Here is a 25032-nt window from a genome sequence, read left to right as displayed (position 1 = left end):
CAGACACACAAGTGCATAACAATTGGCATGATCCTGTTTATGCCCCTGACCGTGAGAACCTCTCTGTGGCCATTCAGCGTAGATCTTGTGTTGGTGTGAATGGCAGTGTCTCCCTGTTGTGCTGGGTAAACGTATCACCAGAAGGGATACTTGGCATGTGAAAAAAACAGAATTAAGCTAGAGACCCTTGAATTTTGGTCATGAGTAATTCTTCATTTGCTCTGACTGGGAGATCCTTAAATGGGGAAGAAAGCTCATCGGGAGTCCAGAAAATTAAATCCTTATTAGAGAGGGGAACATTCATTCACAAAATCTTGAGTGGTGCTAATAGTGCTTATAATAGCTGATGCTATGTGTGGGAAGAGTCAGGGCTGCTGGTAGATCATAAACCCATAATTTAAGGCTTATTATTATGAATTGGCTTTGCAGATATTATAGTGTTCCTAATATGTAGATGTAAAGCTGAGCTTAGTGCTGAGAAGTGAGAGGGACTGGTTATAATCATGACTGGGATGAGAATCCAGCTCTTGATAGGTTCAAAGTCTTCTTGACAGTTACATCGGTAACTCCACAAGAACAAGCTGTGCCTTGAAGTGTATTGAGGACATTGGAGTAGATTCTGGAGTACAAGATGCTTCTTTCTAAATAGAGAGCTTGGGGAAATGGCAGTGAGAAATAGCAGAGAAAACGTGGCTCACTGACTCCTTGAGTACTGGGCGTTGACCAATATGTGGGTGAGGAGGCTGAGCCGGGAACGATATTCCAGACTATGAGAGCAACAACCCTCTCAGGGGACTTAAATAAAGACATACCTGGAGAGTCTGAGGCTGGCCAAACCAGCCCCATTCCCAGCTCTTCTCAAATATGATTTGATGTTACTTCTGGCTCAGGGTCTTAGAGTCTAGGGTTCTGTCACTGGCAGGGACTCCAGACTCATTTAAAGGCCCCTCTGAGGAGAGAATCTTCCACCAGTGGTCTCACAGCCGACAGAATTCAGCTCCTTTTGAGTTGCTGCAGTGAAGGTGTCAGCTCCTCTCTGGCTGGCTGTTGGCTGGAGGTCCTTTCCTCCAGTTTCAATGAACAATGGCGTATCTTTACAAAAGACACACTCACTATGGAGCTATTATACTTATTCCAGTCCTGGGGCTGGGAAATCCAATTTGAATATGAAGCATCTTCTAGAAGTAAGATATTCACAAAATGAACAAAAACACTAAAACATGGACTTGGGGGATAGGGTAGTAAACAGTTACATGAGTTGATCTGAATGCACTCCTCGTGGTTAAAGTTGGAACAACTTAAGCAATGGGATAAATAATGTCAGTCTGTTTCATGCTGCTATAACAAAATGCCCATGAATGGTAATTTATAAAGAACAGACAGGTATTTTCGGAGGCTGGAAGTCTAAGAACAAGGAGCTGTAGGGTGCATGTTCAATGAGGACTGCTCCCTGCTTTCAAGATGACAATGCATCACTCTAGAACTGAAGGATGGTGCGTCTGCACTTGGCATTAGGGCATGCTCATCAAACAGCACATAAAACAGCTTTCTCAAGGGCCTTACTCACACTCGCAGAAGAGCCCTTATGGCCTAATTGCCTCTTAAAGTTCCTGCCTTTTAATACTGTCACTTTGGCCAGTCACACCTGAATTTGGTGGGGACCAAGTCAGAGCATGGTGTTGGGGCGTAGCTTAGCTAGTAGAGCACTTACCTCACAAATAGTGATGGATTGTTGCTCATAGACCAGAATAAACATAGATCGAGTCCACCTGATGCTGACATAGCTAACATAGATTTTTTTCTCCCCAAATAACAAGTGGGGAAGTAAGGAGATAGATGATAGATGAGAGAGAGAGAGAGAGAGAGAGAGACAGAGACAGAGACAGAGACAGAGACAGAGACAGAGACAGAGACAGAGACAGAGACGGGGCGAATACTTACTCCTGGCAGAAATTTTCAAGTGAATGAAAAGCAGAAGCAAATGAATGAAGGAAACTGAAAACAATGTCACCATGGGAACAACACAGTAATACCTGCAGGTAAGACCCTTGATGAATGCTGAAGTTAGTCGGGGAAAGCTGAATCAAAACCAGGATATTTGCATATTAAAGGCTTTCCCCCAAGATAATTAGTAACTACTGAGAGGAAATGAGTTCCAGGCCAGCCTGTACTACAGAGACAAGACACTGTCTCTAAAATCAGTATTGTGCTTTATTAAGGTATAGTGTACTTAAAATTACAGGTATTTTCTAATGTCTGGACTGTTTGTGGTAGGCTCCACTAAAAAAGGAACTGAGCAAAGCAAATATAGGAGCTAACGGTTGCCTGTAGAGGAAGGAAGTGTCTGGAAGGCAGGTTGCAGAAGCAGCTTATCTGTCGCTTCATGTCCTTTCTTGCCTTTTCAGCTTTGAAATGTGCACACATAGCCTTTCCTGAAAATAAAATCGAAAGTGAAATAAGTAGCCAGGGTAGTTCTGAGGTCCCCAGTGTCCCTTGTCTGTCCTGTAATGACTCATCCTTTTTAAGAGTGACTGGGCATCTTTGACTTCCTGATTGTGCTTGGTGAATGTTTAATGAGTGAAGAAATAGGCTGTGTGTTGGCCCTCCACACAATTCATCCTCCTGTCTATCACCTGGATCCTTGAGGACCCGTGCCTCTCCTCCCGCGAAGGCCAGCTTGGGCCCTCAGTCAGCAACAGAAAGGCTTTGGTTTTTCACTCGCTTGTTTTATGTGGTGTGTTAATGTTTCACAACTCCAGCCTGTCTTGGTTGACTGGAGGGCTTTCAGCAGGGATACATGGATTCTAAAGCGGCCCCAGGGAAACTTTGTCCTTTTTTCCTCCTTAAAGAATCAAGCAGATAAGACTGAATCCTTCATAGTCCCAGACCCTGTACTTACTCATCCTTTATAGAACAGTCAGGTCCTGTGACCTGCTGCCCAGGAGGCCCCTAGTGTTGAAATGAAGCCTGAAGAGCCTTGTCTTAGAGAACATTAAAATGCCCCACCGCTCCACCAAGCCTTCGTCGCAGAAACATAAATATGAGATATCCAAGGAGAAGACAGGATTGCTCAGGCAGGCAGTACTGCTCAGTCACCCGGGGAGACCATGGCGGCAGAAAGCAGACAGATGTATTAATCATTCAAGGCTTCAGAGCTGATTTTGAGACCAAGTTTGCTGTTTCCTGTAAATGTAGGAACATTTTACTAGCTTGCTTCTGAGACAACAAAAGAAGCAAGAGCCAGCCAGGCATCATGGTGCCTATCTGTAATCCCAGTGCCCTGGAATCAAAGACAGGATTAAAAGTTTAAGGCCAGCCAGGCGGTGGTGGCACACACCTTTAATCCCAGCACTTGGGAGGCAGAGGCAGGCGGATCTCTGTGAGTTCAAGGCCAGCCTGGGCTACAGAGTGAGTTTCAGGAAAGGCGTAAAATTACACAGAGAAACCCTGTCTCAAACCACCCCCCCCCCCAAAAAAAAGAAGTTTAAGGCCAGCCTTGGCTCCATAGATGAACTCTGTCTCCAAACAGGGTGGGGTGAGCAAAAGCCAGTGGAAAGGAGATGCATTTGATCTCTCCTTGATTTCCTGATGTCTCGATTTCTTCACACTAGTACTTATTCATGATTGCCATGTTCTGCGTGCTAGACTGGTTTTTCAGAATTAGCTCATATGTGGGACAATCAAACTCTGGGTTTTGTGACTCTTAAAGTCACCATTGTGACCACGTTACTTTGCCAGTGGAGCACAAAAGCAGCCAGAGGCAACATTCACAAATGAGTGGGTATGGTGGTGTATCAGTAACACTTTAAAGGCAGTCTTTGGCCAGCCCTGACTAGAGCGTGGGTGCTGGAAGGCATAGGCCCCCAAATTCAGGCTGTGGAAGACTAAAGGCAAGTTTTAGAGAGCTCTCTTGACTAGTGTTAGGAAACTGGGTTTGTCATAAGTCATGGCTCTCCTAGGCCATACAACAGGGGATGTGCCATGAGTTTATTTTCTTCTGGAAAAGAACTTTCCAGATAGGATTTGAAAAATGTGGAGCCAGTGTTAAGAAGAACAAGACAGGAAGCTGAGGGACTAGCTGAGAAGTTTATGTGGTGCCAGGCAGCCGACAGTGGTCACTTGGAAACAGGATGAGGAAGCTGTGGCCCTGAGTTGGACATAAATGAAAGCCGTCATGCAGTCTAACCCCAAAGCCTCCATTTTGCAGAGACTGGCCGGAGGTGCCCTTGGAGGATCATTGTTGGGACGGGAGGATATTTGTTCTCTCAGCACCCACTAATGAGAGTTTATTTGCATTGACATAGACTGACATAGATTTTTCTCTCCCCAGTTTATAGGGTGAGCCTTTTCCCTGCATTATTATCTGTGGGTGATTATGCCATACTCCCTAACCGATCAAAGTACCCTGCTCCTGAATCCTGCTGGGGTTAGCATATTCTGCCCTGGCCGCTGTCACAGAAGGCTCAATAAACTATTGCATTGTAACTCAGCAAGCCTTATTACTGGACCAGAAACCAACTGACCATTGAGTTTAAAGAATGTCTGCTAAGCATTTAATTTTACAGCTTCTACCAAACAGTTCAGGTAAATAGATACAGTAAGCAATAGAAATAGTAATTCTGCACAGTCCTTACTCAGCAAATTCTGGGAGGCACGGATATTCATTTTAAGTTGCTTGCAGAAGCAGCTGAGATTGTCTTGAGAGGAGCCCCAGGAATGCTGAAGCTCCACCTTGCTCAGAAGAGAGCACTCCTCCTTCTGACTCCCTCTGACTCTAGTGGGTCAGTTCATGCCGACTCTACAGACTCCTGTGCTGTCTTTCACTGGCGTTGGCTCTTCTTTGTTCAAGGCCATTTTGTGGTCTTCAGTCGGAACAGTGGAAGGGGACTCCAGCTCTCCATGCTCACAGCACTCTTCCCTTGATGCTTTTTTAAGTGATTACATAATTGAGCAGAGTTCTGAAAAGGCCACCCAGGCCCTGGCTCCCAATTACCCTCATCATGAAGTCTTGGAAGCAATCTGAATTCCCATTAAAAAAAGAAAAGTCCTCTTCTACCTTAAATAGCCAATTAAATGCCTTACCCAACAGCCAGTTCTGTAACTGCCCTGGGCCCAATTTTTGACTGAGAGGCCCTTAGCTGACTACCTCCCTGGGTTGTCTCTAGGCCATTCCTCCTCACAGCTGGCTAGATTCAGGTTGCAGAGTCTTAGCAGGCTACCTTAGACTTTCACTATCCTCAGGAACTGGCCTGGGGGTAAGAAATTGATGGGGAAGGGGGCTTTGTCTGGGGTGGGGGCTTAGTTGGTAGAGTGCTTGCTATGCAAGCATGAGGGCCTGAATTTGATCCCCAGATCCCACGTTTACAAAGCTAGAGGTTGTAGTGTACGCTTGCCATCTCAGCTCTGGGGCAGCAGAGACAAGGATTCTCGGGGGCTTGTTCACCAGCCAGCCTAACCTACCAAGGCCCAGGCCAATGAAAAACCCTGTCTCAAAAATTTAAGGTGGGCCGGGCGGTGGTGGCGCACGCCTTTAATCCCAGCACTCGGGAGGCAGAGCCAGGCGGATCTCTGTGAGTTCGAGGCCAGCCTGGACTACCAAGTGAGTTCCAGGAAAGGCGCAAAGCTACACAGAGAAACCCTGTCTCGAAAAACCAAAAAAAAAAAAAAAAAAAAAAAAAAAAAAAAAAAAAAAATTTAAGGTGGGCAGAGTTGAGGAACAGCCACAGTTGTCCCTAGCTTCTTGAAGCACATGCGTGCATCTGCACACACACGCTCCTGCACACACTCACGTGGCACACACGTTTACATATGCTTACGCACACACCATAAAAAAGAAAGAAAATTTAAAAAGAAGTTAAGGGAAGGATACCCATTGGCAGTTTATGCGGAGCTCCTGGGTTTGGGGGAGATCTGCCCCCATTTTCCCAGTGGTAGGCACACGTTGTGTGTGTGTGTGTGTGTGTGTGTGTGTGTGTGTGTGTGTGTGTGTGTGTGTGGGGGGTAACACTGGAAACTCCTACCGTGACAGGTATCTGCCTGTCTGCCTTTGGTCCTGGGTCTTTCTTCTTCCCCCCACCTCTTTGTGCCCTCCCCTCCTCCTCTGCCTGCTTTTCAGTCTCATTGTGAGTGTAGTCTTAGAGCCATTCTCCTAACTCCAGAACCCTTCAGCAGTCTTTGGAGCTGTCTTGGTAGCCCCCCCTGCACCCGACTTCCCTCTGACCGGGGGAAGATGGCTCTGGTTGTGGTCTGATGCTCTGCAGCCCCAGTATTCCCATCACCACTCTCCCCTTTTGGTTAATTTTAGCAACTTGAGTTGCCATGGTAATGGTTCATGGAGTTTTCATGGCTCCCTTTTGATTCAGTCATTGGCTGGTCTGCCCTTTAGATTAAGCTTTCTCAATCCGCATCTAAATTGGGACAGGAGGTGTGCTTAGAATAGGGATCCAGAGGCGAGGAGCTCTTAGAATGTTTATTTTAAACAGGAAAGTCGGGGTGAGTGAGGGGATGCCCTTGGTTTACAGTGGCCAAGACAGTTCCTTGAGGCTAGTGGCCTTGAGAGAACGTGTAGTAGGAGTGCTGGAGATGTGCCACCTCCAAGCTTCCAGCACTCCTGGATGCAGGCTCTTATGAGTTCACTCAGCTCAATTAAAAAATAATAATAGTCTTAATGTTCATATCAACTCTGCTGGCTGTAGGCTTTGAAACCCAGTTTTACAGACGAGTTTGGCTCTACCTTGTCCATATAGTTCCTGGCAAACAGGACAGGATGCTAACCCCGCCCCCAAAACTCGCAGACCTGGACCAACCGCTGAGCATCCTGCCTCCTTTTAACTAGATACACCTGTCCTTACATCCAGTACCCTGAGCCTCAGTCACTTGGATCAGAGGTGGGGAAAGCTCAAGTTATGCTGGGGGCTCAGAAGCAGAAGTGGGGTGTGGGACATTTGGAGACATGGGTTGTATTTGTGGGGGGGCAGGAGGACAGATAGGGACAGTAACAGAGAGAAGGAATGAACAGACCTTGTGTGAAAATGCTTCTGTCCTGCTGTAACCAACCCAGGAAAAGTACCTTGCTCTGGGATAGATGTGCAGGCAGACTGCTGTCTCTAAAATAATCCAGGAAGCCAAAGATAATCCCAGAAAACAGTGGGCCCAATCAGCAAGGGCATGATTAGTGACTGACAGCATGCCTCATTTGTGTCTCTGCTTCCAATTAAGGAGCAAGTAGAAGGCAGACTTGCTCCCTTAACTGACTGCAGGACTACTCATGTCAGTGAGAGAGAGCCTTAGCATCTCTGAACCAGCAAACTTCACTCAGTGTGCACACAGGTACACACGCACGCGCGCATGCAGGCACCACAGCTGTCCCTTGCCTCCTCTTAGCATTCTCTGCCCTCAGCTTGCCTCAGTCTCTGCCAGAGCACCATGGACAGGGGCTGGCTGGACTCCCTTGCTATTCTCATTTGGGCAGGGTTCATTCCTTTCATTCAGGATGAAATAAATGCTCTGAAGGAAGATGCTTCCTGAATAGTGCGTGCGCGCGCATACACACACCCCTGAAGCCCTGACCTCCTGTATGGTGATAGATGCTGGTGTAAAAACAGCAGAAAGATGACACAGAAAGGATCCACTTAATTCCAGCAGAAGAGACAGTGGAGAGTTTCACAAACACAGCGACACCAGGAGGTCGGCAGGATGTGCCAGGTCCAGTGGAGAAGCAGCATGGGAGTCCTGCAGAGGAGATGGAGCCCTGTGCTGGATGCTAGGCTGGCCCCTCCAATCACAGTTCTTGTGTGTCCTCCCTGCGTGGTACTGACTTCCTGGGCTGTGGCAGCCAGCCTCCCCGTGGCTTAGTCCAGTGGAAGCCAGAAGAGTGTTGGAGGGTAGGAACACCAAAAGGTCAGAATGTGGTACTTGGTGATACTTTACCCACCGAGTACCCAACCTGTTAGGTCTCTCCGATCCTGGGAGATTCTAGACACCGTATCCCCAGCCCTTCAAGCCTAGACAACTTGCTGCTGTCTCTCTGAAACTACTTTTCTGATCTGGAAGGTTGTGGGACCCAGCATTTGCAGGACCCAGGCTCTAGACAAGTAGTAAACATCTGAAGGACCTTGAGTACCATGTTCTTGGCTAGTACAGACAGCATGTGGGAAAGCACTAGATGAGGGACGCTCAGAGCCCAAGCACCACAATAAGAATTTCTACCCTTGAGAGACAGAAAGTTCTGGAAAGACTGGGGAGGCAGCAGAATCAGGCCCAGGCTGCAGGTCCTTATGTCAGGTCAGCATCTTAGACACATGGGGAGGAAACTGCACTGCCTTCACACTCTGGGCCAATGTATAGATGGCCCCAGGAAGGTGTGTCATTGCCCCCACCAAATATGTAAGAGGAATGTTCCAGAAGGATGGAACTATGTTCTGATACACAGATACCATCTTTTCCATAACACTGAGCTGATTCAACCATGGATAGTTTTTCATTGTCTGGTTTTTTTTCCCCCCGATATAGAGTATTGAACTTAGGGCCCACACATAGTTGAGCCCTCTGCCTCTGAACTGCCCCAGCCCTGGTTTTCCGTGCTCTGAAACAACTCTCTGGACAGGCTTGTTCAGGGAAACCTGTCTTCCTACTGCTTGCTTTTCTTGTGGGTGGGTTCAGTTTCCACTCCGTCACTTCGGGACCATATGACCTGGGACATGCTTCTTACCTGTGGATCTAAGTGAAGGCTCACTGAGGAGGACATCCCATCAGACAGGCCTGGTTTCGCATTCCAAGACAGCCTATGGCTACCGTTAGAGTGCCTCTGCCTCCCTTCCCCGGAAGTTGTTATTATTTGAAGCATCAAGTGTTGTACAGGGATAGGGAAGCAAAATACACTCTGCCCTGGTTGGGTTGCATTCCAGTAGACAAGAGGGACAATTGACACAGTGTGTAACAATGAGTAGTGACGATGGGACCTGGGAATTTACCCACCCGTCCGGCCGAGAGAGCAGCTATGAGGTTGAAAGCGGGTGCTGCACACACACTCTTAGCGCCCTGGAAACACCCCAGGGAAGCCAGCGGGTCGGTAGCAGCAGGATATAGATAGAGGCAACATTGAAGGTCAGAATGGCCCCGAGGACAAGATGATGCTGGGCCTGGAGGCCAAGTGAGGACTCCTGCTTTGTGCTGAGCACCTGGGAAGCCTCTGAGGATTTTGAGTCAAGGACTGACCTAAGCAAGTGAGTTTGTGTCTTAGAAGGAACATCCTGTAACCATTTGGAAAGGGGACTAGAGAGTGGGGGTTGGGGGCAAGGTACAGGTGACAGTGGCTTGGGGGGTGGGGGGGGACACGCTAGCGCTGAGACAGCAGGACTCATGATTCGGGATCCTGATTGGCCTTGGGATTCCTGTCAAGCATCCTTGTCCTGCTGGCCCTGGGACCAGAACAAAATCAACAACCCTGCCCTCCTGGACGCAAGGGCCATGGGTCGTCGTGTTCATATCAGGAATCTCAAGAAACAGTGAATTTGCTCATAGCTAATAAAACTCCCCCCTGGGAGCCCTGGGTGGAATGCTTCCGTCACCAGCCCAGTCCCTGAATTATTCAGATAGTTTTCTGCTCTCAGAGCTGCCAGTGTGCGCACTCAGCATTTCCCAGGGTAATAAGGTTTTGTGGGCAGAAGTGGCTCTGATGAACTGATTACTGGGGGAGCTGCGAGCAGCTTGAGAATGTGGTGAACGCATAAGAGCAGCCTTGGACTCCCGGAGAATTTAAACAGGATCAGCTCCTGCTGCTCGGTCTTGTCAAGTGTGGGAGGCACTGGGTGGCATCCAGCTCTTTCCATGGCATCCCTCATTTCTCTGAGGATCAAGTGCACAGTTGTAGGTTCCTATCAGTAACAATGACACTGAACTTCCAACTGCTGGGGCCGGGAAGCTGGGACTTGCTGCTGCAGAAACAGAACAGGGCTGAGACAGTCACATAGCAGCTTATGTCCTTCTAGATGGCAGCTGAAGCCACAGAACTTTCTCCAGCATGTGTCCAAAGGCCAGGGATGCCCCCTCTGGTTTATTAAAAGACAGCCGCCAGAATGATGGGAAAGTAGTCTTTTGGAAATGATGTACATTCTATCCTATGTCCACATAGCAGTAAGGCTAATGAAATTTCGTCAGACTTGTGGGATCATCACAAGGAACATTTATCTAGTACAGGCTCTGAAAAGTCCTGTGATAATAGCTATTAGTAATGGCAAATGTGGCGAGTACTTACTCTGCCAGGTGCCACTCCCGGTCTGCTTATACTCAAAAGGCAGAGTTGAGCTCTGACTGACATTGGATAGTACAGAAGGCACACAATATTTACTGTCTTGCCCTTAACAGAAACGGTTCACCAACCCTGTCTACACCAGTGTACATACAATACACCTTCGTCTAGTGGAACTCAGGTAGGTGTGTGGGGTGGAGCAAGCATTTTGTCTGCAGCTAACGTTGTTCTGATGATTAGCATTATTAATTAACGTGGTTCTTTACGATGAGACTTGAGTGCAAGTTGGAGGCTGTGAGCACTGAGTCAAATGCCTGCCTCAGTCCAACAGCAGCAGGTGGACCCAGGCCTGTGTAAAGCTGCTTTGCGACACAGGTGGCAAGGTAGTTTGCCAGGAAAGGACAGGCTTCCCACCAACAGTACCGGAGAAGCGGGCTGTCTGCGCGGATTGATGGAAAGCACCTTGACCTTACTCTTGTTCCGTAAACAGGAATTAACTAGCAGTACATCATCGATGTAAATAGAGGCACTAAAGCTATATCATTCCTGCTAGGTAAAAATTCAGCTGAGGATTCCTTGGATAGTATATAGGAAGCACAAACCATTAAGAAGGAATTGCTGCATTGGACTTCATTAAATTCAGAAAGAAAAAGAAAGACACTAAAGGCAATGAAAAAGAAACCACAGCTTAGAAGATCAATTGTAAAACACGATGGGATAAGCATGTGTCCCAGATCATCTGAAATACTCTTACTCAATAGTAATAAGCAGCCAAGCAATCCAGTTTTCCTACATTTTATTTTTGCTACATGTGTGTATGTGTGTTTGAACGTGCATGCCACCACCCAAATGTGGAGGTCAGAGAAAGTTTATGGGAACCGGGTCTCTCATAATTGTACCATGTGGGTCCCGGGGAATGAACTCCTGTTTGGTGGGGGTTTAGTGGCAAGCACTTTTACCCACTGAACCACTGAACCATCTCCAGATCTTGATTGAGGGGATAGTTGTTAGCTTTGCCAAACTCATCCGCCTGTGGCTTTTAAAAAGGAAATTTTATTGTGCATAAATTACACTTCAATAAACTTGATTTGTCAAAGTATTCAGTTTAAAGAAATAAAAAGCAGGCACGTGAGAGTTGATTTTTAAAAGGAATGATGAGGATTCAGTTTGCGGCATGCCAAATATTCCAGAAACAGGAATTCAGGACTCAGGAGGTCAGGCTTCAGTCTCAGGAGCCATCTTTAGACAATGTGTCCTTGATAGGAGGTGTCCCAGGAAGGTGGGCAGGGAGGTGTGAGCCCTGAAGTTCTCACATGTGTTGGGAGAGAAGGAAGTGGTAATCAGACAGACATGTACTGTCAGTCATGGAAAGCCGAAGGAAGACAACAATGGATGGTCTTAAATACATCATACTGTGCAAGTGACACTGTAGACGTGAGTGAACAGTGGGAAGGTCGTTCTCCCGCTCATCTCTGTCCACTGGGAAGGTCGTTCTCCCGCTCATCTCTGTCCACTGGGAAGGTCGTTCTCCCGCTCATCTCTGTCCACTGGGAAGGTCGTTCTCCCGCTCATCTCTGTCCACTGGGAAGGTCGTTCTCCCGCTCATCTCTCTCCAACAGCATCTTTCCCTCCCATAGAAACCTCCTGTGTCCCACCTTCTCTGCGTCTTCCAGAACTGGGGGGTACATTAGTTTATTTAGCCCATTTTACACTATTCTATTGTAATGAAATACATGAAGTTTTGTAGCTTTATAAAGGGGAAAAAGGGTTGTTTTGCTCAAAGTTTCTAGAATCAAAGGTCCATATTTACTGAGGAATTACTAAGGGGATGAAAGATGCCACCCAGTGTGAGACGAAGTGAGAGAGAAAGGAGAGAGAGACTGTTAGTTCTTCCCTGTGTCTCTGTGTCAGGAGGTGTGTGGGTACGGGCATGCATGTGGAAACCAGGAGGTAATCTCAGTTGACATTGCTCAGGTGCTGTCTACCTCTGTTGTTTTCCTTTGAGTTGAGGCAGGGCCTCTCTGGCCTGGGGCTGCCAAGTAGGCATGGCTGACTAGGAAGTGAGCCCCAAGGGACCACCTGTCTCTGCTTCCCCAGGGCTGGGATCACAAGTGTGTGTCATGATTTCCAACTTGTAGTTAATGTGGGTTCTGGGGATTGAACTCAGGCCCTCACGCTTTCGAGGCCAGCAGCTTACATGAATGAGTAGGGCCCCAGCCTTCTCCCTCTTTTTAGAAAGCACCGTAATTCCATCACGGGTTTTCCCGCCCTGATGGCTTTATATAATCCTCATTATCTCCTAAAGGTTCCACTTCTAGACACATAGAGTAACTTTCTACCCTCCTAATATTGCAAAATGGGGGTGAAATTCCAACTCATGAGAACTGGGGGTGACACACACACTTTAAAGCAGTATGTAAACTGTATCTGTTCTCTTATAAACTTTGTTTACTCTTTTACTAGTCAATACATCTTCCAAATACTTCCACAGCAGTATATGTTGTGTAAATTTTAAAATAGGAGTAATATTATACAGAAACAGCATAATTTATTGAATCAAGCTGTGATGATAGACATTTACATTTTGTTATATTTACTACTACAAACAATGTTTTCATTGTTTTTCACTCACTGGTACTAAAATGTAATTTCTGGGCTGGGGCCATAGCACAATGGTAAAATGCTTGCCTAGCATGCATAACAGTCTGGGTTTGAACCTCAGCCATGCAAAGGAAAAAATATTGCTCATTTTTACTGTGATACTGTGTCAAACATAATTATATTTTTAATATACATTCGTCTCTCAGTGTCTGTGATGGATTGGTTCCATGACACCAGAATCCACAGCTGTTAGAGGCTCTTGCATAAAATGCTATATTTGCATAGAACTTACGTACATTCTCCTGTGTACTTTAAGTCACCTCTGGATTATTTATACCTGGTACCATGTGGGTGCTCTGTAACTAGTTCTTACTCTGTGTTGTTTAGCGAATAATGGCCCCAAAATGTCTGCACATACTCAGTAAGGATGACTATATCAAATCCACCATTTCTGAAATCTGGGGGTGCAGAACAGATGCGGAACTCCACCTGTACATACAGAGAGCTGCTCTATGTTGTTAATCTCCCCCACTTGGCCGTATTTGTACCCGCTTGTTCTCCCACTAGCCACCCATGAATAAACCCCATGCATCAATATACATGTTTTCCTAAGACCCACCCAGTGGAATAGAAACCCAACCTCAGCCTTTGGCCAAGCCAGTGGACAAAATGCCAGTATCCTGGAGGAAATTTGATTTTCATTTGCAAGAATTATTTTATAGATGGGAAGGAATGCTAAATCACAGCTCTCAGCTGCCCCAGTCGGGATGGCACCTCTGAGTTAGTCAAAGGTGTTTCCCCCACGACCCCAGCCTTCTGCTAGAAAGCTACCATTGTTAAGTGGTCAGGTGGCCATCTCAGGGTCAAAGCACCCAGAAATGGTGCAAAGCACAGCTTGCCCCAGGACCAGCCCCTGACTGCTTGGAGAGTCTGGAGATCTCCAGTAAGAGCAGATGGCCTAGAATTTTAATACAGCACAAAAGCAGATATCCAGGATAGGAATTTAAGATGTTTGACGGTAGACCAGGAGGGCATTCGCTTGAGGGACAGCCAGAATAAATGGAAACTTCATTATCCGTGGATCACACACTTGGAACGCAGGTCCCAGGCAACTCTGATGTTAGTAATTTGGCCAGCAGGCTCATTAGGCTCTTAAGAAAAGTGGGCCTAGTTAATGAATTAATGCAAGATGACATTTTACACACAGAGCAAAAACGAGCCCAGGCAGCTCTGAGTTATATGGCATCATAATTCCTTGAGTGGATGTGATCGCTGCTCCTCGACTGCCAAAGTGGCAGGTCTGGAGGGAGGCGGCGTTCTGAGACAACAGTGAGATCCTTAAGATACAAAAGCCCTCACTGTCTGCTCGTTAAAGAGCTCCCTCTTGGATCTGTAATGCTGCCAGTGGTCACACAGACGTCAGAGTTTCGAAATCTCTGAACACATTTACTTTCCCTGTGAAAATCTACCCAGCTCCGTTACCCCCCCCCCCCCCCCCCCCCAGCCAAGGTTCTCCACCACTTGTGCAGAGAGGGCTGGTGAGGATATCAAGAATGCACATGCTAAGAAGTGGCATTAACTAGTTAGAGCTGATGGGTCCTGGAGATGGACAGCACAGATGGTAGCACAACAACCTGAATTCACTTAATGCTACTCAACTGTTCACTTAAAATGCTGTTTGTGGTATGCACATTTCATTATGGCGATTTTAAAGTAATGTTTCTTTTTAAAAGAATCAGCATTGCTGAGTGCAAACCCTTGTCAGGCTGTGCTCAACACTCTGCATATATATGCATTGTGTCTTCTGATGACCGGGCGAGATGCATGTTGTTAACTTTCTCAGCCCTGCTATTATTTACGAAAGTTGAATCACTTGCCTGGGCTCAGGCACCTGGAAGTGATGACTCCAGGATCCACCCCAGAGCTCTGTAACCTCTCAGGTCTGTGCAGGAAATAACCACAGAAGGTATTTTAATCCTGAATTCTGAAACACACACACACACACACACACACACACCCTGCTTTAATTACCTAAGCTAAGAACTGAGTGGCAGTTATTTGTCTCCAGGAAAGTCCAAAGCCTCTTTCCTCCGGTAACTTACAGATGTGCACTTCCACCTTTAAACGGCTCGTATTTACCTCTTTCTGTACAGTTCAGATGTGCAGCGCCTGTTAGAATGATGACTGCCGGGAACTGGGAGGATCTCCTCAGCTTTTAGTCCAAGTTTGGGTATGGCTAGAGAGAAAAGTTAACAACAGAGAGAAGGGACCCTAAAGGGGTCTCATTGCGATGATATTTTTTTTAAATCAGGAAGGCAGAGATGATGTGTTCTACAGCATGCAGGCTTTAGAAGGAAGCTACATGGCTGCCAGGCTCCTTCTGTGACTGTGGACAGGTTAACCCACCTCCCTGAGTTAAAAGAGAAATTATAATAGCACCTACTGTTTACCATAGAGTGTGACTAAACAGATGGTTGTTGTTGAGTTCTGTGCATTTATTGAGTGCCTACTGTCTTGTGTTTGTTTGTTTGTTTGTTTGAGACAGGGTTTCTCTGTGTAGCTTTGCGCCTTTCCTGGATCTTGCTCTGTAGACCAGGCTGGCCTTGAACTCACAAAGATCCGCCTGGTTCTGCCTCCCAAGTGCTGGGATTATAGGCCTGCGCCACCACCGCCTGGCTGAGTGCCTACTGCTGCTGCTCCTCCACTCGGGGACTGTAGTGACAAACAAAGTGAACAGCCCAGGGTGAAGGAGGGGTGAACAACCGAGTTCCCCTCTAGCTGCTACGGCAGGGGAACAAATGCCGGCCTTGCCGGGACCTCAGAAACCTCCTCCTGAGTCACAGATGGAGAAGCATGGGACCCGCAGAAACCTCCTCCTGAGTCACAGAGGGAGAAGCATGGGACCCGCAGAAACCTCCTCCTGAGTCACAGAGGGAGAAGCATGGGACCCGCAGAAACCTCCTCCTGAGTCACAGAGGGAGAAGCATGGGACCCGCAGAAACCTCCTCCTGAGTCACAGAGGGAGAAGCATGGGACCCGCAGAAACCTCCTCCTGAGTCACAGAGGGAGAAGCATGGGACCCGCAGAAACCTCCTCCTGAGTCACAGAGGGAGAAGCATGGGACCCGCAGAAACCTCCTCCTGAGTCACAGAGGGAGAAGCATGGGACCCGCAGAAACCTCCTCCTGAGTCACAGAGGGAGAAGCATGGGACCCGCAGAAACCTCCTCCTGAGTCACAGATGGAGAAGCATGGGGCTGTGGTCCCAAATTCACCCTCTGGGACTGAAACTAGAATATTCTTCCAACGGGCACAGCAGTGGGCTGCTGTAGTTCTTTGGCACAAACAAGATGTCCCCAGGTTTCTGTTAGAGGCTGTTCTGGTTTCCTGTGCCTGCCTGGACTTCCTGAGGTTGTCAGCTGTGTCCTGCTGGCTGGGAAGCAGGTCACCTGAAGCACTGAAGTGTGGCTCATTAGCATGTGTGGGAGGAAGGTATTGTTAGTCAGCAGAAATGGGGTGTGACCCAGACCATCACCCTGAGACCTGAGGAAATGCCTGCAAATTGTCTACTGAGTCTTCTTGGGTGCTCATAGAGCAGGGTCAGGCACTAGCTTAGGTCACACGGGCTCCTCCCTCAACCTCAATAATCTTAGTCAGGGGACCCAGCCTCACCAGGACACACTGTGCTCATCTTAAAAACAGCGCCTTGGCTTAGTTGAGAGAGTGCTTGCCTAGCATGCATGAAGTCCTGAATCCTGCCCCCATGCTGCATAAGTGGGGAATGGTGACCCATGTCTGTAATCCCAGTGTCAGGGAGCAGAGGCAGGAGAATCAGAAATCCAAAGTCATCTTTGGCCACAGTGAGTCACAGGCCAGCCTGGAATATATGAAACCCTGAACTAAAGAAAAAGAATTAAAGCAAAACTAAAACCTTTGGTACTATACACTATGTGTATCAACACACGTGTGAACGTAGCACAAAGTGCCAGCTGCCGTTCTAGACCCTTGTTATTGCTGTCTGTGCCAAACTGCAGAAGCCCGGAGAATGTCTAGACTGTTCGTTCCCAGCACTTCCCAAATGGCACAGACACAGAAAGTAGGTTGACAGACAGATGCCAGAGTCTGTCCCTGTATCTGTGAAGGTCAACCCAGGGCCTGACACAGAACAGAGCTCTGCAGACATTTGGAGCCCTGATGTACATACCTACCTTCCTCACATTAGCATTATCATTCATTTTCAATGAAGAACTGATTTCTGGAACCCCAAGAACTCTCACTCTTGATCCCTGGGAATTATATTTCCCATCTCTGAGTTTTTAGCTAACTTCATTGAGGTCTTATTCATGGAACATAAAATTAATTCATGTTAACTGTGTAATTCAATGATTTTTAGTTAACTTTCCAACATGCGCCATCATCGCCATAGTCTAGTTTGAGCACATTGTCAATGACTCAGCAGGACCCCTCATGTCCACTTAAGGTTAATCCGGATGCTGCTGTGCTTACTGTCTCTGTGAACTGGCCTTTCAGATGCATCATATACAGTCTACGGTCTGGGATATTGGGGTGTGGCTTATTTCTCTGCATGTTCCTGAAATTCACACTCATGGGATGTATCAGTATTTACATTTGGGGCTGGGTAAGAGTACATTGGGATATACCACAGTCTGACTACCCATTCCACAGCTGATAAACATTTAGGGGTCTCCCTTTCTGGTGGCTGTGAATAGCCCTGCTGTGCTAACTGACAAGACAGTTCTGGGTTGATTCTCGAAGGCTTAGAAAACTCACTTGTAAGGTTCTCTCTTCCTCTCTTTTCTCCTCCTGGCTTTCCCAGAACCAGGCAGTGGGCAGGTGTTCGTGACCTCAGACAACCAGCTCGTGTACTACCCCAGTATCACATACGCCATCATCGGCAGCTCCGTCATCTTCGTCCTGGTGGTGGCCCTGTTGGCACTGGTCCTGCATCATCAGCGAAAACGGAACAACCTCATGACTCTGCCTGTGCACCGGCTGCAGCATCCTGTGCTGCTCTCTCGTCTGGTGGTCCTGGACCACCCCCACCACTGTAACGTCACCTACAACGTCAATAATGGTGTTCAGTATGTGGCTAGCCAGGCCGAACAAAACGCCTCCGAAGTAGGCTCGCCACCCTCCTACTCCGAGGCCCTGCTGGACCAAAGGTGAGAGATTGCCGAGAAAGGCATCTAACATGGGAAAGACATGTGTGCACACGCAGGGCTACCTGAGTCTAGCCAAGAATTTGGGCTTGGTAACTATAGGCAGTAACGGTGATTGACATTTACCTACTCCGAGAATGTTCCATGTTATCTCTGGACACTTCTCTGAGGAAAGTAACTGAGGCCCTGCAGTTTTAAGTCACTTATCTGGGGACCTACAGGAAGGATTCCCTGCTCCTCCTTGGTTAAGCCACAATGTCACACTTTTAGGCCATCGACCATCTCTGGGCCATATCTGCTACTACAGTAAAGTATCATGGAAGATTTGGTTAATTTGTTGACTGAACAAGAGAATAAATAACTCCCTTGCCTTGCTTGGCTTCATTTATGAGGTAAAAGGAATGGTGTAGAGCACCCCAAACTTTATTGAGCAATGGATTGCTCATCACAGATGGCATTGTTCATGAACCCCCAATATAGAAGGCCCAGACTGGCTTCCTGTAGTTAGAGTGGAGGGCCTAAATCATGCCTGTTTGGCCTCCCTATCCTTTTCTTTTATGGCCTCCATAATATCCCATATAACCAAGGCTGTGTGTGTGTGTGTGTGTGTGTGTGTGTGTGTGTGTGTGTGTGTGAGAAAGAGAGAGAGAGAGAGAGAGAGAGAGAGAGAGAGAGAGAGAGAGAGAGAGAGGTTGGAGATTGGAATCATGTCTCACACATACTAAGCACATGCTTTACCACTGTGTTCATCACACACACACACACACACACACACACACACACACACACACCAGATAACCTTCTTGGAAGTCCTGTACTGCAGCCAGCTATCAGAGCCTGCTTAGATTATGACATTCTGTGCCCTGCCTTCAGGTCCTCTGCTCAGTGCCCAGGACTCCCTGTGTGTCACATTCAGCATTTTACAGATGTGCCTCCAGGGTGGCTGGCCTCCTCCCTGGACCCTTCCGAGTGGCAGCTCCTGTGTGATTTCATCTTCCTTTTCCCTCCTCGTCAAAAGCAGACAATACTTCAAGGACTGGGAGGGAGGCAGTGCCGCAGAGGAGTTCTGTAGGACCTCACTCGGCTGATGAGCTTGCCACTCAGAAAGAACCTTTGCATTCGGGCCAGCCAGAGTAGAGTAGGGCTAAACCCGATGAATCTGGAGACAGAACGGTGGGGTTCTAGACCCTGCATTGTGCCTTACTAATCTGTGATCTTGGGCCCCCGATTCCTCACCGGGACAGTAGACATAAAAGTAATGCCTATCTCAGGGGTCACTGTGAGCAGTCACGGTGACGGAGGAGAGGTACAGGGAGAAGTGCCTGGCCTACAGCAGTTGGGGAAGAACACAATTTTGTTGCAAGCAAGGTACCGAGGAAGAGATAGGGCACTTAGAGAGTGACTTCTCACCCAAGGCCACAGGAAGTTAGACTTAGTAAGAAACCAGATCCCTCCCTTATCAAACTCTTGGCCATAAGTCATTTAGCCCAGAACACCCAGGGTGATCTGAGGGTGTTGTTTAGCAACCTCATCCCTGCCCACCTACAGGAGAGATACGGTACGGGCACTGCCCATTGGACAGGAACAGCCAGAGCACACTGACCTTGCTGTTCTGTCACGTTTCAAACCACTGGTTTTGCTGGTCTTAGGTCTCCTTTGTACTTGGCAGTAAAACCTTATTCTTCTCCTAGCCATCCGCTCAGAAATGGGCTGTTGTTAGAGCTGGGTCTGAATCACCTGCCTCATCTTGACTCTAATGTGTTGTCTCCCCTCTGCCGCCCTCCTGCCATCTCTCTTGCAGACCTGCGTGGTATGACCTTCCTCCTCCACCCTATTCGTCTGACACCGAGTCTCTGAACCAAGCTGACCTGCCTCCTTATCGCTCCCGGTCAGGTAGTGCCTACAGTGTCAGTGCGGGCTCCCAGGCGGCCAGCAGCCTCCTGAGTGTGGAAGACAGCAGCCACGGCCCAGAGCAGCCTGGCCCTCCAGAGGGCCCTGCTGAGCCCAGAGACTCCGTGCCCAGTGAGAGCACTGAAGAAGTAGAAAACTAAGTGATTCCAAAGTCCGTGTGGGTAGATCTGCTCCGCCTTGTTGAATTCCAACAGCCTGTGCTCATGGGACGCTCTTTGAGCTCCTTTTGAGGATGTCTCAAGTTGAAGTTTGGGGTGCAGATTGCTCTCCATCGCCATCTCTTCCTCCAGATTTCAGGGATGTTCCTTGGAAAGACCTGGCACTCCTCTGCCCTCGTAGTTGACATGATGCGTTGTCATCTTCTGTGAGGTCACTGTTCCTTCAGAGCCTCTGATTATAGCCTCCCACTTCAGATGACTGTGCTACTGTTGGTCCATCCAGTAGGTTTGTGACTGGGCAGGCAGCAGGATGAAGCCCTATGTAAGTGTCTTTGTCAAGGATCTGGGGCCACGTTGCTCATTCAGGTGAGAAGACACCAGACCAAGTCTCTTCTGGGCTGCCACCTTATAGCTACATTTGGAGACTTGGGTTGGAGGATGCTGTCAGAAGGCCATCATCAGAGGGCACTCCGACAGTGTCCAGGGGAACATCAGATCCCACCTTGTACTGTCCTTTTCATCATTCTTACTGCAGCAAAGGCCAAAGAATAATTCTGACATGAAGAACAGCTTCTGGCTCTCAGCACTCTCATTTGGTTTTGTGATAGATTCAGAAACAATCTACCTGGCCTTTTAAATTTGCCTAAGAATCCTAATTTTGAGAGCTTTCTCTAGAAGTGCAGATCCTCAGCATCATCCTTGAAAAAGTAGAAAAACCCTGCCACTGTTGAAAACCCTCAACTCCTAATGTATAGGTTACCAGAGCCTGGGCCTGCCTTGACCTCATGGTCCTTTTCCTGGCTTCTGGATTGTCCCTTTCCAAGATGACTTGGCATAGCTAAGGACGAGGACCCAAATTAAGTTGGCCAAAACTGTGATCGAGCCCTTTGCCCCATAAAACAGGCCCAGTCTGATGTGCTCATACATGCAGCTTCAGGCTCCTAAGTTCCCTCAACACCCGGGAGTCTATTTCCATGTACATTAAGGACACTCCTAGAAGTCCTAACTTACATGAGAACCACATTCAGTACCACCTGTGAGAACTCGCAGGTCACTGTACTACACACACAGACCCAGGAACAGTGCACCAAGTCAGGGTTAGGGTTAGAGTGAGGGTCAGGTCCAGCCAAACATCCTGGCAGTTTCTCCTCTGAGAGAAGTGGGCAATAGATAACTTGGAGTCAAGATTTCCCATTGGATTTTTTAAAGTCTCTTAGAAATGCATTTGAAACGGTGTGTTTGTTTTTTTCCCTTCTAGTTAAGGGACTATTTATATGTGTATAGGAAAGTTATCTGTTTGGTTTTGTTTTTGTTTTTCTTTTGGCGAGGTCCAAAGAAAGATACAAAAAGAAATGCTGCCTTTCCCCAGCCCCATCCCATAATGTCACCTCAGACTCACCTACATGCCCAGCATTTATATTGGGGCATCTTGGAGTCACTATTTATCGAGTTCTTGAAAAGTGCAGAGGGACAAGTCTCCCAACCATTGTCTGTATGTTTAAACTACCTTTCCTCTCTCTTGATGCCTAGCCAGCCCCAGTGCATGACACCACCACCCACCCCCACCAACCAGGCAATAATGGGTAAACCATACTAACCAGGGACAAAACTGGAACCAGGTGATGCCACCTCAGGCAGCTGCCACCCATTCAAAGCATTTTTCCACAGCTGACGAAACTTTCAATAACCTGTTCCATGCTAATTAAAATGGAGCCTGCAGGAAGCAGGGACGAAGTGGCCTTCAATGATGCTGTTCCGTTGACTTTCCTTTTTAAATAAATCCAAACTAGACAGCTGGAAAGCTAGCCACTTGGGGTTTTGTTTGTTTGTTTGTTTGTTTGTTTTTGTTTTGCTTAAATAAGCCTAGCTGCTTGTATCTTTCATTTTTAAAATAGCAATTGAGGGTGTGTGTGTGTGTGTGTGTGTGTAACCCAGGGAAGAAAGAACTGGGTAACAGACGGAGCTTTCCTGGCTGTGCGTCTCATCCGGGTGAGTCAGTGACTCTCTCCTCCTTTGATGGGTCCCTGCTTCTTTTTGGTGCTCTGAAAGTTGTCTGGAGGAAAGGATTCTAATTTTAATTAACTGAGCAGTGAGCTAATCTCATGAGCTTTCTGCTTCAAGGCATTTTAGGAAAAACAAATGGTTTTAGTAGATAAGGGGAGCCTATTAATGTTGTTTGTTTTTTGTTTTGTTTTGTTTTTTCCAAACCAACACAGGAACATTTTTACTATAGATTTGGTTTTTAATGGTTTTTTTTAAAATAATAATAATAGTAATAATAAGATAGCAAAGCTCTGGGCCTTGAGGTTTTTTTCCCCTTTCTTCTCAAGATACCAAGTAAGTGGCTAGCAATATTTTTTTAAATTCATTCCAGCCAGGATTTTTTAAATACACCAGCCAGAAAAATGGTCTCCACTGTGTCTTCTCCGTGTGACCCGCGCTTCATTTTGACACTACACTCGACTCACTGTGATTGGAAACTCACTGCCTGACTTAACTGCCTCTTCCTTGCAATTGACAATGTTTTTGAAATTCAACTAAGTTGTTAATAAATAGTGTGTGATATTCAAAATTAATGTAAACTGGAAGGTTTTATGTGGTTGCTTTTTTTGGTTTGTTTGTTTTTTTAATTTTTATACTCTCAAATAAACTTGCAGTTTCATTCTTTCTGCTGTGTGAATGGTTCTTGACCCACTTTTCTGCCCCCCTAACAGCATAAAAAGAGGGTGATCATTTCTGGCTTAGCTTCCCCAATAAATACCATAATAAAATGAGGAAAAGGAAGAATATATTGGTGAACCTTCAGAATGTGGTGGGTATTTGGGGTTCTACTGGTGTGATTGGACTAGTGGGGAGAAATTGTGCACCCCAGTTAGTGTAATGGCCCTGGAAAGTGAGTGAGTCCTTTCTTACGGTGTTTGTCATTCCAGGAAAAGGCAAGTGACTGAGATAGCTGTTGCAGATTCCTGCCACGGATTCAAAGACTGAACCTTGCACAGGCATCTTGTGATTTGTTCCAAACCACCAAGGGAGCATCTCCATGTCCCTGTAGGTCTACTTTAGAGCACGCGTTGACTGATGTAGCAGGGACAATGTGTAGGCGTCTAGATGCCCAGTGGGACCCCGCCACCCACAGCCAACAAAGTGAGTCCATCCGTGGTCAGAACTGAAATCCACATGAAAATGTAAATGCAAATCTTCAGACCAAGATTTGGGTCATGTATTATTCCCCTGCTCCTATGAGATGGAACTGTCAGGCAAGGGTATCCCAAGAGCCCTGTGTTGTATCCTGCCCCAAATGCTCTAAAGCACAATGTCGCAAATGTTTGTTCATGTATTCATTCTTTCGTTTCTCATGCTGCCCTGTGAATCCCATGTTTGTTGATCCCAAGATAAGGAAATAATTATAATGATCTAATCTAGAGCAGACATTGGCAACCTTTCTGTAAAGAGTCAGATAGTATGTTTGGCTCTACAGCTACAAAGGATTCATAGATAATACATTAATGATTGGGTACAGCTGTGCTTCAGTAAAATTATATGGAAATAGGAGCTGGGTAATTTTGACCTGTGGACTAGTTTTGACATTGTGGACCACAATGGGTTTGTAAATCTTAAGCTTAGGCACTGTAGGGCAGAAACAGTGGTATAATGGTTTGGGGTAGTAAAACCCATGAAAAATTCATGAGGCAGAGTGTCCAAGGCCCTAATTTAATTGAAATTGGCCTTACTGGTTCATTTTCCAATGAATAAAGAAAATACAGGATTAATAGAGGCTTTCCTAGTGAGATCCCAAAACAGTTGGGTTGAACAGAGAGAACCTGGTTTAAAAAAAAAATCTGGTACCCCTGGGAGTCCCTCAAGGTCATAAACTTAGGCATTGTCTCCGTTCAAGAAAGAGCATGTTGTATGTGACCTGGAAAATATGTTCGCCTCCATTTAGCTTACAACCCACAGGCAGTGTAAGTCTGTCTAGTCAAAGACTCAGCTGGATGAAAAGCATTAGACTGTGCAAAGGAGGTGTACCTGGTATTCATATTCATAAGAAAAAAAGAGCTGTGCACCCACTGAAATTCAGGAGAAAGGTTGGTGACAAGATCTACTGACTCCTAGAACATCCTGTAATCCAGCAAGTTCCTAAAACATAAATGAGAACCCCCAGTTACAAGTAATTAACTCATTGAAAAGTGAGTATCATCTATTACAAACAAGTCTTCAGGCCTGGATGGATGCAGTTGATGAACCGCTGTCATTAATAGTGTATTTCTTGGGAGCTCCCAAAGCAATACAGTCTATGATCCACCAGAACTGGCTGGTATGACCCTATTGCTGAAGACACCATGCTTGTTGGATACAAGACACAGAGAAATCAACCTAGAACTGAGGTTAAAGTTCCCTCCTGCTTGCTAGTGTTCATGGTACTAAGAGGTGGGGAGACAAGATACCAACAGTTATTCCCAGCTACAGACTCTACTATAATAACAACCTGCCAACAAAGGCTGGTTAGGGGCTAACCAACCACTTCCCAATTAGTCTGAGACCTAGTACAATGGGGAATATGTGCCTCATACTGTAAACCTTATCTAAAGTGTGGCTGTTATCCTAGTTAGGGTTTCTATTGCTGGGAAGAGACACCATGACCATGGCAACTCATATAAAGGAAAACATTTAATTGGGGTGGCTCACTTCCAGTTCAGAGATTTAGTCTATTATCATCATGGTGGAGCATGGCAGTGTGAAGGCAGATGTGGTGCTGGAGAAGTAGCTGAGAGTTCTGTATCTTTTAAGCAACAGGAAGTAATCTGAGACACTGGGTGGTATCTTGAGCATATATGAGACCTCAAAGCCCATCTCCACAGTGACACACTTTCTCCAACAAGGCCACACCTCCTAATAGTGCCACTCCTTTTGTGGGCCATTTTCTTTCAAACCACT

The 25032-nt window shown here is 46.8% G+C and overlaps 1 protein-coding gene across 3 annotated transcripts in view; it reads left to right on the top strand.

Moving 5' to 3' along the window:
- Positions 1 to 22764, top strand: part of Ldlrad3 (low density lipoprotein receptor class A domain containing 3) — a 243748-nt gene extending 220984 nt beyond the window's left edge. For all 3 annotated transcript variants that reach the window (XM_052723119.1, XM_052723118.1, XM_052723116.1), the window contains exons 5-6: positions 17686 to 18031; positions 19830 to 22764. In XM_052723119.1, coding sequence (XP_052579079.1) covers positions 17686 to 18031; positions 19830 to 20079 — 596 coding nt within the window. In that variant the 3' untranslated portion in view covers positions 20080 to 22764. The remainder of the gene's footprint in view (positions 1 to 17685; positions 18032 to 19829) is intronic.
- The last annotated feature ends 2268 nt before the right edge of the window (positions 22765 to 25032 follow it).

Source organism: Peromyscus californicus, unplaced genomic scaffold (assembly GCF_007827085.1).
Source record: "Peromyscus californicus insignis strain IS unplaced genomic scaffold, ASM782708v3 Scaffold_7__1_contigs__length_154581171, whole genome shotgun sequence".
NCBI classification, from domain to species: Eukaryota; Metazoa; Chordata; class Mammalia; order Rodentia; family Cricetidae; genus Peromyscus; species Peromyscus californicus.
Note: the sequence above shows the minus strand (reverse complement) of the source record. Positions and strands in the feature narration are given on the sequence as shown.